The 14,984-nt window shown below is 64.7% G+C and overlaps 1 protein-coding gene across 1 annotated transcript in view; it reads left to right on the top strand.

Moving 5' to 3' along the window:
* Positions 1–10,609: 10,609 nt before the first annotated feature.
* Positions 10,610–14,984, top strand: part of ONECUT1 (one cut homeobox 1) — a 29,158-nt gene continuing 24,783 nt past the window's right edge. The window contains exon 1 of the mRNA XM_006270153.4: positions 10,610–11,990. Coding sequence (XP_006270215.1) covers positions 10,910–11,990 — 1,081 coding nt within the window. The 5' untranslated portion in view covers positions 10,610–10,909. The remainder of the gene's footprint in view (positions 11,991–14,984) is intronic.

Below are 14,984 nucleotides of genomic sequence, written 5' to 3'. Positions count from 1 at the left end.
GGCACATCCCGCCTGCCCCCGCGGAAGGGGAGACGCCAGGCTGCGCGGGGCGTTGCTCGGGGCTTTGCAGGGCAGGGCAGGGCAGGACAGGGCCCGGGCAGGGGTGCACGTGCCAGCCGACTGGCCCTGCGCCCGGCTCGGGCCCTGCAGCTACACACGAGCCATAGTCGGGAAGCACAATGCGAGAATTTACGATGAGCGCCGCCAGGGATCAATAGCGGAGCGGAACTGGGCCGGCCTGCGGGGATGCGGCGGCTGCTGCTGCAGGAGAGGACAGCACGTGAGAGGAGACGGCCCCGGGGGACAGCGCGATCCCCAGGCCCGGGACGGGGAGAGAGGACCCGGGGCTCGCAGGGAGCTGATGAAGGCATCTCCGCCTCTGTCCTTTCGCTAGCTCCTGCAGGGAGCAGGGCTGGCTTCCCGGGCAGGTGCACACGCGGAGCGATCTGTTCACGCACACGCCCGCGTACGCACCGTGCCCACAGTTAATCCCGTACGCACGCACCGCACACGCACGGCAGAGTCGCAGGACACAAGCCCCAGAAAAGCCGGATTTCAGTTGCAGCCTCTGCCCGTGTTTGCCATATTTTGCTGTTTACTGATGTTCCCCGAAAGGCGCCAAGGCCATTTACCGTCCGAGAATTCAGAGGCCGGGCTGCCCAGTCCCCAGTCGGCTCCCCCTCCCCAGGCGTCCCAGATTCAGTCCAGATGTCTTTATAAAGAAGATAAAATGAACTGGACCCCCCCCCCCACCATACATCTGCTCCTGAAGCGGCCGTTCTGTGATGCGCATAAACGTGCGTATGCACAGTGCACACATACAGTCATGCACACGTGCGACATGCAGATCGGTGTCCATCTTCGTACCCCGCACAGCACACAGCAGACAGAAGGGTATGCGGCATGTGCACACGCATCACCGCACGTCCCCCTCCCTCCCCCCACCCCTGCAAGGGGAGGTCAGGCTTGTCTTTCTGCATAGAAATATATGCACGGAAGTGTGGATCGGTTTTAAATCGTGGTTTCCCATAACCTCCCATCGCAGAGGATGACAGTTTGCTAAATGCCGCGCATTGATCCCCTGGTTTGTGTTCGAGCGGGTCTCCCCTACTTCCGTGCCTACAGATCCTTGCCACAATCACTGCTTTCGGGCAGCGCCTATTTAGTGAGACGTGTGGACGTCATTTAAGAAAACACAAGTATTCACGGAGAGGTGGCCGGCCAGAGGTGTTGGCTCCTGCTGATAATGCACCGATCGGGTTTTTAGATGGGCCTCAGGTCTATCGGCTCTGCTGTAGATCCTGCCTTCCGCGAGCACGGCGTTTCACGGCATCGAATGCCAAGAAGTGCAACGGAGCCACATGTGTGAAATCCAGGGGAGACATTTCCTGAGCTCCCCACTCCCGATGTGAACCCTTCCTGCCCAGCTCCTCGCCCACAGCCGCAGTGCATTCATTTGTTGCCATGTTGCTTTGATTATCCCTTAGAAATAAAACCGAAGCAGTTTGCTGAGGGAGGGGGGGAAAAAATATCTAAACACACTGCCTTCGTTTTACGGAGGCTGCAGTGCTGTGTTCCCCAACGTTTGCAACACTCAAAAGAAGAAATGGGCATTTCCAAACGGGAGCAAAACTAATGAAGGGAAAGAGATGAGACTCGTAAAACCAACCGGAATATTTTACCTGTCTCCAAAAATTTGGGTTTTTTTTATCCTTGTTGTTAAAATACAGCACAGTATTTAGGGGCATTTGCCACAAGAGTTGCTGGAGTTTGGTTTTTTTATGCACGGGGCATATCCTCAAATTAAACTAGTTGGATTCTTTATTAAATGATTTTTCGAGCTTCTGTTTTCTCATGAAAATAAAAGGCAGCACCTTGTCACTTTTCACAATGCAAACAGACAATGAATCTTATATGAAGATTGATTTTTATAGGAATGAAGCAATACCTGCAGTATCTGTTGCTATTTGTTTTTGGAAAGAAAATGTTGCTTTCCCCTAGGTTGGTTGGTTTTATCGGGACTAATTGCACAAAAAAATGTGTGAAACAACGGTTTTCTCTCTAGCTAATCATGCAAATCCAACTCGGCACCTATAGGTTTAAACTAGAGAAAGCGGTCCTAGGCATAGAAAACAGAGCCCTGGGAAGACGAACGATTCCAATATCATAATTAGATTCTGAACCTGGGATGAAGTTTTCAGTCTCCTCTCGTAGCCGGGGAAAAGTGTCCAGATTCGCTCCTCGGCGTAACTAACAAGGATCTCAGCAGCACGGAAACTTCCTATAATCAAATGCAGCTACTGTGCAGCCTCCGACTGATTAAAATGTATCTCTGCCCTAATTGATTAATGAAGGTTCTTAAAGGGCACGTGCTTCTTGCTCGCTTTCCTGCATAACCCAGCCTTGCTTCCATTCCTTTCTTGAGGACATGGCTCTGTTATTTTTTTAACGATCTGAGGGAATATCACCTTTTTATAAGCAGCGGGATTTTTTAATAGCATCCTTCCCTAAAAGATCAAACAGATTAATAGTATTCACTAAAGTGCTATTGATCTCTGTTGTATCCGCGCAGCTTGTATATTTGAATATATATAATCATATATTCCCGCAGTGATGGGCAGCAATACAAGATTCATTTGATTTCGTGGGATGAAGGCGCGTGTGAGCGCGGGAAGCAGCGACTGGCGGAGCGGATTTGGTCTGGCTCCGGAGTGAAGCGGCGTGCGAGGAAGCCCCGGGCGTCACTGCAACACTTTCACACACCCGAGTGCAACTGCCTTCCCGGGCAAGGGCATTACCTGGGCAGCGCTCAGCTCCCTCCATCGCCGCGGGCGTCCGTGGGCGAAGGTGCGGCCTCGCACTCCCGCTTGGCCCTCCCTCCCCCCGCCCCGGGCAGGAACGAATCTTTTTTTTTCTGTAACAAAAGCAGCTCCGGGTGTTTCCAACCCCCCGCTGTGTTTCCCCCGAAATGCTAGCCCGGCTTTGGCTCAGTCCATCCAGTGCGGCGAGCCCGGGCTGCGTGTAGCCGGCCCCAGGCCCCGCTCCCCGCCCCGCAGCGCTGCCCCTCGGCTCCGTGCAGGGACTGGTCGGGGGAAGCGGTCGGGAGCGCGGCGCTCCGGCACTCCCGCTTCTGCAGCGGTTGCAGCAGAAACCCCCCGGGTTTGCCACCTCCCGCCGGCGGGGTCAGCTGCCCTCGGCTACCTGTTGTCGTTGCAATGGCAGACAGCAAACAAAGTAGGGACGGAGTTCAGAGCTCTGGGGCCAGGCGGCTCCCCCCTCTCCCCGCCATGAAATCAGCCCTCGGGGGCCTGCAGTTCCTGGGCCTTCCCCGCCCTCCAGCCCAAACCGATGGCGCAGAGCGGCCCATCCCGCCCTGGCAAGCCTGGGGCACTGGAGGCCCCCACGCGCCGTGCGAAGCCGTCACCCGGCGCGGGGCCCAGGTCGCCTTCCAGCTGCGAGCTCGCTGGCCTCCCCTTCCCCAGCCAAGCACGTCCCCCCTGGGCAGCGGCCGCGGCTGAGAGCGCCGGGAAGGACGCGCCCCCGCGGGCCGGGGCCTGGCTGGCAGCGAGCGCGGCGGGCAGAGCAACCCGCGCAGACCGGGACTGGGGCAGGGGAGGCGCGGAGACCGCTTCCCCGCTCCTCCTGCAGAGGGAGGGCGGGTGGATGCGCCCGGGGCCCCTCGGCGCCTCCCGGCTCTGCGAAAGAGAACTCCCGGGGAAGCGTCTGCCCGGGCCGCTGCCCTGCCGAGATGAGCCGGCTCAGTGCGTCGCGCCCCCAAAGGAAAGGCCCCTTCCCCGGCCCGGAGCAGGCACGTCTGCCCACCCGGCCCTCCGGTTTAGCCCTTTGTCCCCCAGCCCGAGGTGTGGGGCGCCCCGGGGCAGAGGCTCTGCGGGGTGCGGGGGTGCTGCCGGGGGCCGATGTGGCCGGGTCGGCCGGGAGCCGGCGGCAGCAGACAGCTCGCCCGAGGCGGCCCCCGCCGGCCCCATAAATAAGGCGGGCTGCACTCAGGCCGCGCCGGGCCTGGCCGCCGGGCGCGGGGCTGCGGCAGCCGAGAAGTTCCGAAGTTGGCCGGGGGTTGTTTTCCTTTCTCCATCATTAACATCATTAATACGAGCTATCAATAACGCTGTCGTTGCGAGCAGAGCTTCCCAGTATCGATCCGCGCGGCTATTCATCTCTGCCATAGAAGACACGGAATAATTTTCGCATTACAGTAGCTTGGATTTGCTTTTAATTCATATTTAAAGCTGCAGCTGGCTCGGCGCAGCTCTCCGCGAAAGACTGGAGGCGCCTAATTAATAATAAGTTAGAAACGAAGGAAGGCACCAGCGGATAAATAATTAATCCAGACATCTCTGTCTCTTTGAATATTGCTGCTTTAAAAATTTAGCCCGCGCAGGACCACGCTGGAAGTCTGCAATTTATACTGGGGGGGGGGGGGGTCAGAAAGCTCTGGTTTGTTCCTGAAATACATCGCTGAATTATTCACGGCGCTTTGCCGGAGCCTCCATAAGTTCCTTCATTACCCGACGCCGCGGCTTGCTGCTGCCGCGAGGGCCCCCGGGGCTGCGGCTGCCCGGCCCGGCCCGGCCCGGCCCGCACCCGCCCGACTTTCCAAGGCAGCCAACCTGGCCGCGAGCAGCCCCGGGGCAGCTCTGTGGGCCCGGCTTTACGGAGCACAGTCCTTGCGCTGCGGCCTGGGCGCCAGCGGGGCACTCCCAGCCCCGGTCCCGGAGTGGGCAGCCTGGGGCCCCTGGGGGAGGACACGGTCGCCAGGGCCGAGCGGGGCTGTTGCTCCGGCCCCGCGGGCTGTGCGTACATCCGGGATCAAGGGCCCACGGGCACCTGTGCAGACCCGGGCCGCGGGGCCAGGACCGCCCGCGCTGAGCGGGCAGCGGCGGCTCACGGGTCGGCCCTTTCCGTGTCCACCAGTCCCTCGCCTGGCAGCGCTTCCCCTGGCTCGTTCCTCTTTGGGACCGTCGGAGTTAGAAGCAAGGGGGCGGGGGCGGGTGTCCCCTGGGCGAGGCGCTCCGGCCCCCGGGGCCGAGTCCTGTACTGCCCGGACCCAGCGGGCCGTGCAAGGGCCCGCTGCAAGCCGGCTTGGAGCTCGTGGCTTTGCGGGGCAGGGAAGCCCCGCTAGGCCCTTGCCCCTGGCCCCGGCCTGGCCTGGCGCTTTGGGCCGGGCTGCCCTTTGCCGCAGGCTCTCCGGCCGCCCCTGACAGATGTGTCTTTCTGTCACCAGGCAAGTTTCCAGGCAGCGACGGGGCAAATGCGGCCGCGTTAATCTCCCCCGGCAGCTGCCGGCTTCGGGACTCTTCAAGCGTCACCTTTGACATGTCCGCTTCCGCGCAGGCAGCGCGCCCAGTCCACGGCCCGCTGCAAGCTGTCGCCGGCCGAGAGGCGCGGAGGCCAGGGGCATCTGCCCGCGACAGGGAACAGGCAGCCCCGGCGGGGAGAGGAGCAGGGCAGCCCACCCCCAGGCCAGGCCAGGCCAGGCCAGGCCCGGGTATCGTGGCTGCCTGCGGCCGAGCCCGCTCCTGCCCCGACGGCGGCGGGTGCGTGTGTGCGCTCCAGCTCCCGCCGCCTGCGCTGAGCAAATAAAGACTTGAGGGAACTAACGATTATTGTGTTAAACGAGCGGGGCTTGGCTGCACTGCCCGGAGCCGACCGGAGCACCAACGTGATTTCGTCCGTGCCGCTGGGCTCTAGGGGAGCAGGCTCCAACCTGCGGTGGCGCAGCCGAGTCCGGGGGCGGCCAGGCCGGAGCCCGTGGGATCCCGCCGTGCCCACGGACGGGCAGGGCAGGCAGAGGGGGATCCCTAGGCCGGTGTGGGCGATCTTTCGTGCTCCACCTTTTTGAAAGCCACGGAAGTGACTGCGGGATCCCGCACAGCGGGAGCCGCCCAGGCAGGGGCTCGGGCAAGCAAGCCCTCCCGGAGCCCGTGCCCCGGCCCGCAGCAGCTGGATCCGCCAGGTCGGCCGGGCAGGGGGCTCGCCGAGACCGCAGTGCCCGCCCGGGCTGCGCGGGGCGTCCACGCCGCCTCCGGCCAGAGCTCGGCCCTCCCCAGGCCGGCATTGCAGCTCTCGGGCCAGACCGCACTCGCGGGACCAGCTCCTGCCTGCCTCGTTCTCCTTCTGTTTGTTTTTTCGTTAATTCTGAAACTTTCTGAAGTCGCTCCTTGGGCTCCCGGCCCGCGGTTCCCTCCACCCCGGCCCTTATCTCCCCCCAGAGGGTTACACGGGACGGGGGGTCACGTCAACCCTGGCGCTGCAGCTGTTCAAGGGACGTTTCTCATCTTGTCCTTAGACTTTTCCCACCGAGGGTGAAAGTTGCAGGGCGCGGATCTGGCCCTGAGGTCTCGGTCCAAGGGGACGCAGCAGAGAAGCCGACGTGGACGCGGGGCTCTGGGGCTCCGCGCCCCGCTCCAGATCGGGCGCCTCCCGTTTCTACGTGCGGTGCTTTTATTCCAGAGCTCGAATAAAGCGGCCCCCGCGGCTCTAGGACTGATGGGGTTTCTTTTTCTTTTTGTTTTAATAGTTGCGATTAGGGAGGTGAGGGGAGGTTGCCGGCAGGGCGGAGCAGAGGCCTTTCCTCCGTGAACCTTTCCCTCAAGCCCGCGCCGGCCCGACCCCCGGGGGAGCGCGTTGCAGCTTGGAGCCCGGGCGGGCTCGAGGCGGGCGGAGAGCGGCAGATCCCGCCCGTGGGCGGCCGTAGATCCCTGCTCGGCCCCAGGCTCCGCGCCGCGGAGCTCATGTTCATGCCGGGCGCGGAACGGGGCCCGGCCATGTCCTGACACCCCCGCACTGGCCCTCGGCCTCGGGGGCAGCCCGCCTGCCTCCGCTCTGCAGTCAGCCTCTGGGCCGGATCCCGGGAGAAGTGTTCAGGCGGGGCAGACGCCGGGGCTGGGGAAGGCGGGAAGCCCTGGGCTGCGGGGAGCTGCCGGGCCGGGCTGGAGACGCTGCGAGATGCGGAGCCGGGGTCCGGGGGGCAGAGGCGCTGCAGCGGGCGACGCGGGTCTGGCGGGCAGGCAGAGAAGTGAAAGGGGCTGCCCGGCGCCTCTCCGCGGTGCCTTCCCGGACGGGAGCCCGGCCTGGCACCCCTGGACATGGGCCAGGGCCGCGGCAGGAGGGAGAGGGGCGGCCGCGGCCGCCGGAGGGATCCGAGGCCCTGGCATGGCAGGCCTGGGCGGTTCGCCCGGACAAGCCAAGGCCCGAGGGGGCTCCGGAACCGAGGAGAGCGGGGCATTGGGCACTTTGCTTGCTCGCTCCTTTCGCCACCGCGGTAGCAGCCAGGCCAGCTCCCTCGGGCCCCGCAGGAGCAGCCTCCCTCCTCCCCCACAGGGAGACATCTCGTTTCACCGTGGGGTGAAACACTGGGGTCAGCTGCAAATCTCCCCCGAGGCCAAGATCCACACCCTCTCCCCAGCCCTTGGCCCCTTCAGCAGGGCAGCTGTTTGGAGCTCAGATTGCGCCTGTCTCCAGGGCAGCGGCCAATTCAGGCTGGCCGCACTTCACTGACAGCGTTTTGAGGCAGCCTTGGCCCCAGGGCGGGCGCTAGTGTGGAGGCCAGGAGGCTTCTGCTCTCCCCTGCCACTCACCTGGCCTCCAGCCCTCCCTGTGTACACGGAGATAACGGGACTGATCCCCTCCGGAAAGCGCTTGGCTGTGTTCAGATGAAAGCCTTTCTCTGCCCAGCAGGGCTGTGCATGTGTCTCAAGCTATATTTCCTCAGCACCTTGTGTTTTTCTATTTTTTTCCCTTGGGGAGCCTTGGTCTTTCCGCAGGGACACTGCGTGAATTGCCCTGCCTTGCTTGGTTTCTCCTTTTTTCTGGTAAGGGGCATCTCTCCGCACGCGGTTTCTGCCAAATGAAGGGTCAGCTCCTTTTCCTTTATTTTGGTCAAGGATTTGGTCTAAACATCAAACGTATAAACCCCATTGGAGGGGGCCAATGGCCCTGCTCAGAAAATGTCTCATCCTGCCAGTGTCGTAGACGTCTCGCATCCAGGAACAAAGCACGCTTGTATCAAGTGTGCTTCCTACCCGATGAGCAAGTGGTTTTGCTTTCAGTTTTCCATGTCGAATTTGTGCAGAATTTGAGTGTATCGTTTTGCAGGGCCGTGGTGAGGGAGGAGAAGGGGGTGTTTTGTTTGGGAGGGTTGTTTGTCTTTTAAATATTTGCGAAGGGACTCCGCAAGGCCCTTTCCGACAAGTCCTAACACAAGGTCTGAGGACATTTGAACGTTCAAAACGAGCTCACAATTTACTTTTTGGGATCCTTTCAAAGGGGACATACTGGATTTCGGCCCTATTTATTTTCTTTAAGTGAGCTCAGAAAATGTCTGAGAGTGCCTTGATATTGTCAGCCAAAGAATGCCTGTGAATAACTGGTCATCGAGATTTCACAATATAAAAAGTGTCTCAGACATCCGGTGCATTTTTCAGGAAGAAGGAAGGGAAGGAAGAAGAATAATGGCAAATTTCAATCCTTGCTGCCATGACAAACGTCTGTACGTATTTGGAAGACGCGAAGGACCAATGAGTAGGTTCGCAATTGTGTCTAGATAATTTGGCTTTGCCAAGCTGCAACAAACACGCATCCACCATAGATCGATTGTAGTGAAAAGCTCCAGACTCTGCTCTTTCAGATGAAAACACAGGAGTAATTGCTGCATCCAGCTACATCTGCCTGTTTCGGGTCAACCACGCTACTTTCCCATACTGCCCTCACAATGGTAAAAAGCCCCTGGACCTGGTAGAGAAAGCCCTTTGTGAAGGCTGAGTGAAACGGAAGCACTAGCAAATATCAAGAGGGAAGAGGCAGCCAGGGGCTGCAGGGCACGTAGCGGGTCTCTCCCTGCGATTCCACGATGCTCAGGGATCAGGGACCCCGGCCGGGCCTGTCCCTGTAGCTCGTACCGCGGATGTGATGGCCCAGCCCTGGGAAGCCGGGGCAGAGCGTGGGGCAATGTCCCGACTGCTCCTACGCACAAACCCCAGCGGGAGGTGGGCCTCGGCCACACGTTGTGACACGTGCTCTGGTTACTGCGCTGCCTGGCGCGGGGGCGGGTCGGCAGGGCTGGTTCGCAGGTACAGGAAGGACCGTACCCACGCACATAACTCCTGCCACAGAGGGTGCTGGGGTGGGCCCGGCACCGAGGCTATGTGCTGTCGTTCCCCGAACATGTCTGGCCTCGCCTGGGACCGCGGGGTGCTGGCCCTGACCGCGGGACCCCGCTGACATTTCCTGCTACACGCGCATCCATTGCCCTTGGCAGCGGCCCCACAGGGGCCGGGCGCCGGGCAGGGGCCTGGCTGTACGCGCTTGGCGGCCAGCGATTGTCCGCCGCGGGCAGGGCTGACTCCCCTGCCCTCCCCTCCGCTCGCGCGGAGGCCCCAGCGCCGCCTCCAGCCCGCCCTCGCTTGGCAGGTGCCCTGGGGCCGGGCCAGGGCCGGCGTGGGCAGGTGCCCGCAGCGCAGGGACGAGGTCCCCTGATCACAAACCCAGGGCGCCGTTGTGGTGCGAGCAGCCTGGGATGTGCGGGTCTCCCCTGGCCGGGCCGGCGGCTCCCCGCGCCCGGGGGCTGTGCCCGCTGCAGCGCCGCGGTGTGAGCAGGCCGGCCCGGCCGGCGCTGGGGGCAGCGGGGCTGGCTGCGCTCGTTATTGTCAACGGGCGGACAATAGGCACATCTGTCCCGGCTTCAGCACCAGGCACCTTGGCTCGCCGGCGCGTCCCCCCGCTCCGCGCCCCCTGCCCGCGGACACAACAGATGAAAACGACCCCGGACGGCGTCTGCCCGGCGCTGCCGCTCCCCAGCCGGGCCCCGCGGGGGGCACTGCCCAGGGCAGCGGGAAAGCGCCTGCAGGCAGGGCCGGGCCGGGCTGGGCCGGGTGGACCCGCAGCGCAGTGTCCCCGGGGCGCGGGGGGCAGCGCCGGCGGGGCTGTGCGGGCTGCCCGCCCAACGGGGCGCCGCGGGCTTTCACCTCGCTGCGGGACCCGAGGGAACCGGAAGTGAATATTCAAATCCCGCTTAAGGAGGCTCCTCGCTAACAATGCTCAGTCACCGGAGGGGAGGGACCGACCGGCCGCCGCTTTAATTGCACGCGGCGAGACCGCGCTCGGCGGCTCCGCGCCCGCAGGGGAGGGCGGCCGCAGCCGGAGGGATGTGCGGACCCCCCCGGGAGCCCGCGCCCGGCTGCTGCCCGGGGCCGAGCCCCGAGGGGAGCGCGCTGGAGGGGCCGGGGGCAGCGCCGGGTGGGGCAGCCCTTTCCAACAGCCCACTCCCGCTGCCCCTTTGTCCCCGGTGCTCCCCGGGGTGTCGCCCCAGCGCAAGTACTGCCGGGGCCGGGCCGGCTCTGTGCGCAGCCCCCACCCCACTCCCCCGGGGCGAGCGGGGAGCGCCGGGCTCGGCGGGGAAGGAGATGGGGCAGCTTCCCAGCGTCCTTAATATGTGCGGTGATGTCACGGGTAGGAGTGTGCGAGCGCGCGCGCGCGTGTGCGTGTGTGTGTGCGGGGCGCGGGGAGGGGAGGGGAGGGGAAGGGAGGGGAGGGGACGGGGCCCGGCGCGGCGCGCATGCCCGCTCTCCGCCAGCAGCAGCAGCTGCAGCAGCAGGAGCCGTGGCCAAAGACATTGAAACAGTAAGAGACATGGCTAGAGATGGCGAGGGACGCGATCAGACACCTACCGGGGCGGCTGAGGCTGTATTAAAGGAACGGGGGCCTTAAAGCTGAGCCAACATCACCAAAAAATAACAACAATAAATCACAACAAAAAAAATCAACCAAGCCCCCAAGAGCCTGATCCTTTCCACAGGGGAGGAATCCTGCACGCATCCGACGCGAAGACCTCCTAGGACCTTCCAACCACAGACCAGATAGATGTTTTGTCCACAAGCTTGCACGAATCACAATGAATGCGCAGCTGACGATGGAGAACATTGGCGATCTGCACGGGGTGAGCCATGAGCCGGTGCCAACTACGGCCGATCTGATGAACAGCAGCCCCCATCACAGGAGCTCGGTGGCCCATCGCAGCAATCACTTGCCAGCCCACCCTCGCTCCATGGGCATGGCTTCCATCCTGGACGGTGGCGACTACCACCACCATCACCGGCCCCCTGACCACGCGCTGACGGGACCCCTGCACCCCACCATGACCATGGCCTGCGAGACACCCCCCGGGATGAGCATGAGCAGCACCTACACCACGTTAACCCCTTTGCAACCTCTACCTCCCATCTCGACCGTGTCGGACAAATTCCCTCACCACCACCATCACCACCACCATCACCACCACCCCCACCAGCGGATACCAGGGAACGTGAGTGGCAGCTTCACCCTCATGAGGGACGAGCGGGGTCTGGCTTCTATGAACAATCTCTACACCCCCTACCATAAGGATGTTACCGGCATGGGGCAGAGCCTCTCCCCTTTGTCTGGATCGGGCCTGGGGGGCATTCACAACTCCCAGCAGGGGCTGCCCCACTACGCTCACCCCAGTGCCACCATGCCCGCCGAGAAAATGCTCACCCCCAACGGCTTTGAAGCCCACCACCCTGCCATGCTGGCCCGGCATGGTGACCAACACCTTACCCCCACGTCCGCTGGCATGGTGCCTATCAACGGGATCCCACACCACCCCCATGCCCACCTGAATGCCCAGAGTCACGGGCAGATTCTGGGCTCCAGCAGGGAACAAAACCCTTCCGTCACTGGTTCGCAGGTCAACAGTGGGAGTAATTCAGGGCAAATGGAAGAAATCAATACCAAAGAAGTAGCTCAGAGGATCACCACCGAGCTCAAGCGGTACAGCATCCCCCAGGCCATCTTCGCCCAGAGGGTGCTGTGCCGCTCTCAAGGGACCCTCTCCGACTTGCTGAGGAACCCCAAGCCCTGGAGCAAGCTCAAATCCGGCCGGGAGACCTTCCGCAGGATGTGGAAGTGGCTGCAGGAGCCCGAGTTCCAGAGGATGTCGGCGCTCAGGCTGGCAGGTGAGCCCGGGCCGGGGCAGTTCGTGTGCCGGGCGCGGCAACACCTCCGCACTCTTTCCCCCTGCGTCGCCCTGCTTCCCTCCCTGCGCCCCGCACCGGCCCCGCTTCCGAACAATGCCCGCGCGAAAGGCGCTGCTGCGGGAGCAGCGCTGCCGGGCCCGGGCCCGGGACGGCTCTGCCCGCCGCCTGCGCGCCCTGTGCGGCGCTCCGGGGCAGGCGCAGGAGCCGCGGGGCCCCGCTCCGGTCGCTGAGCCGGCGTGGCCCGGCTCCCGCCTGCCCTGCGCTGGCCCCGGGGCAGGTGTCCGCAGGCGTCTGCGGGGCGGCTGCAGGTTCATGGGGCGGGCGGCGGCGCGGGCTGGTGGCGGGGCCGCGTTGTGTCCGGGCTCGGCCGCGCCAGCTGAGACGCGCCGCTGCGGGATCTCCGGCGACCCGGGCTGTGCGCGGCCGGGAGCGTCCAGGCACCGGCCCGCTGCGGGGAGCAGGGGGGGCCTTCTGCCAGCTCAGTCGGACCGCGGGGTCGCGCCGGGCACAGAGCTCAGCGCCGCTGCATTGTCTGCGCTCGCTGCCCGGCCCCGAGCGAGCGCCAGGCGCTGGCAGGGCCGAGCAGGAGGGTTGTTAATTAGCTGATAGGTCTCCATTAATTTGTCCCTGGAGAGCGCGACACAGTCTATCCGCGCCGGAGCCGCGGGCGCTCATCCGTTTCGCTGATGGAAATAAAGGGACAAGCCGAGCCTGCCCCTGCCCCGGCCCCGGCCCCGGCCGGGCTCTGGCTCTGGCCCTTCCCCTGGCGGCCCGGGGCGGCGGGAGCCTTGGGGCAGCGCTCGCTCTCTCGCGCCGGGGGAAGGGACATCTTGTCCCGGAAGCCGGCCCCCCGGGGCTAGGCCGGGAGAGCCCCTGCGGCCGGGGCAAAAGGTCACCGTTTCCAGCCCGGTTGGTACGATGAGCCCGGGCCCGAGTCTCCGCTGATTTCCGTGGATCGATACGGGGAGCAGGCGCGGTCCCGGAGCCGGGGCTCATCGCGGCGGGCGGACAAAGCCTCCCTGGACTGCCCGCGGGACGCAGCCCCGAGGCCAGCGAGGTGCCGGGACGCTTCCCTGTGTCGCCCCGCTCGGGATCCCCCCAGGGAAGAGGCCCGCGCCAGGGTAGCGGCGGCCCGGAGGCCCGACGCCGGGCGGGCCGGGTCCCCGCGCCCTGCAGCATGTGGGCCCGCGGCAGGAGCCTCTCGCGGGGAGCGGGCGCAGAGCCGCCGGGGCAGGCTGCCACGCGGCGGGCGCTGCGAGCGAGGCGATCTGCTGTAAATGCATCAACTATCGATTTTATTCGGCGTAGGGTTTAAATGTGCGATGATCTTCCTAAGTGGTAAAAACCTGCCCCGATTGATATTGATGGACGAGCAGCCCCCGCGCACGTCATAAATTACCGCCGCCGACGCAAATTAAATTTCACGTCCAAATTATAACTCACTCTCGGGCATTTAGAGAATTAGCAGGTAGATAAATATCCGGGGCATGCCGCGCCGCGCTCCCTGCAGCCGCTCGAGGGGTGGGGAGCGGCTCCGGCAGTCCGTGCCCCGGGGGCTGCACGCGAAGGGGGAGCGGGGCTGAGGTCCCGGCACGGCCCTGGCTGCTCCGGCCGTGTCAGCACAGCCGCTAATTGCGGCGCTGACCTCTCCCAGCTCCACCTCGGTGCTGCCGCCTCCTGCGCCTCTCCTTTGTCTGCCCCCCCCCCGCCGCCCCACTGCCCGGCCCCTGGCTCGGGCCTGGCCGACACCCCGGGGCAGCGCTCGGGGCAGAGCCAGGCCTGCCCGGCGATTTGCTCCGGCTCGCGGGGGCGCCTGCGGAAGCTGCGCCAAGGCCGGGGGCAGGGAGGCGAGCTACGGCTCTGCTCAGCCCGGCCCGAGGGGGGGACGGAGACCCCGGCCCTGCCGCGCGGCCCCGTCTCCCCGCTTTGTCCTTTTTCAAGAAAATGGTTGTTTCGCCCCCTTTTCCTTCTCTTTTCGGCCTTCCCGCGCGCGGGACCCGCAGCAGGCAGCGCCCGGCGCGGCGGGCTCTCCCCGCACCCCGGCCCGGCCTGGTCCGGCCCGGGCCGGAGCCCTTTGTGTGCGAGGGGCGCGCGCTGCCCCCCGGCCCCGCCGCTCATGAATATTCACCGTCCCGGCACCAACACGTCTGCACTCCCGCCCCGCCCCGCCCCGCCGGGCTGGCAGCGCGCCCCCTCGGGCCGGCCCGCGCCCCACGTGCGCTGCGGGCTGCTCCCGGGGACCGAGCCGGGCCTGGGACGCGCCGAGCCCGGCGGCTGGGCTCCGGTGTCGGGGTGGTCGGCCGCCCCGTCGCACCGCCACCGGCCACAGGTACCGACGGGGCGGGGCGGGGCGGGGCGGGGCGGGGGCCTCGCGGCGCTGCCAGCCGGGGCCGGGCGGGGGCTGCTCCGCGCGTGCGGAGGCCGGCTGGTCTCAGGGCCGGCAGCTGTTCCGCCTGGCCGCGGCGTGCGGGGAGATGCAGCCCCGCGCCGGGCAGCCTGTTCTCCGCGGGTCCCTGCCGGGGCAGCTGCTGCTCCTGCACCCGGCGCCGCTCGGACTTTCCCGGGCGTCTCCCGGCCTTCACCTGCGGGCGACGGGCAGCCTGCGCGGCAGCCACCCTGGAGCGTTCCGGTTTCCTAGGTTTCCCCTTCGCTGACATGCTCGGCCGGGGGTGGTGCGAGCACGTGCAGGGGCCCGGCCATCAGCACCCTGGACAGTTGCCGGCTTCCTGCACTTGCAGCGTCTCTGCCCGGATCAGTCCGTCGCGTCTGCTCTTGTGAACGTCGCCCTGCAAAGGGGAGCGGTCGGTCCCACGAGCCAGAGCGGCAGGACTGAGCTCGCAACCCCTGGGCCACTGCCCGGCCGCGCGATTCCAGTGACCCGCCGGGAGGGCCTCCTGCAACCCCATGTTTGTCTTCCTTAACGAAGGAGTGATAATAGCATCGATTATACATAAAGCCAGCGTGCAATTAACC

Source organism: Alligator mississippiensis, chromosome 11 (genome assembly GCF_030867095.1).
Source record: "Alligator mississippiensis isolate rAllMis1 chromosome 11, rAllMis1, whole genome shotgun sequence".
NCBI lineage: Eukaryota > Metazoa > Chordata > Crocodylia > Alligatoridae > Alligator > Alligator mississippiensis.
The sequence above is the reverse complement of the archived record's forward strand: the minus strand, read 5'-3'. Positions and strand labels throughout refer to the sequence as shown.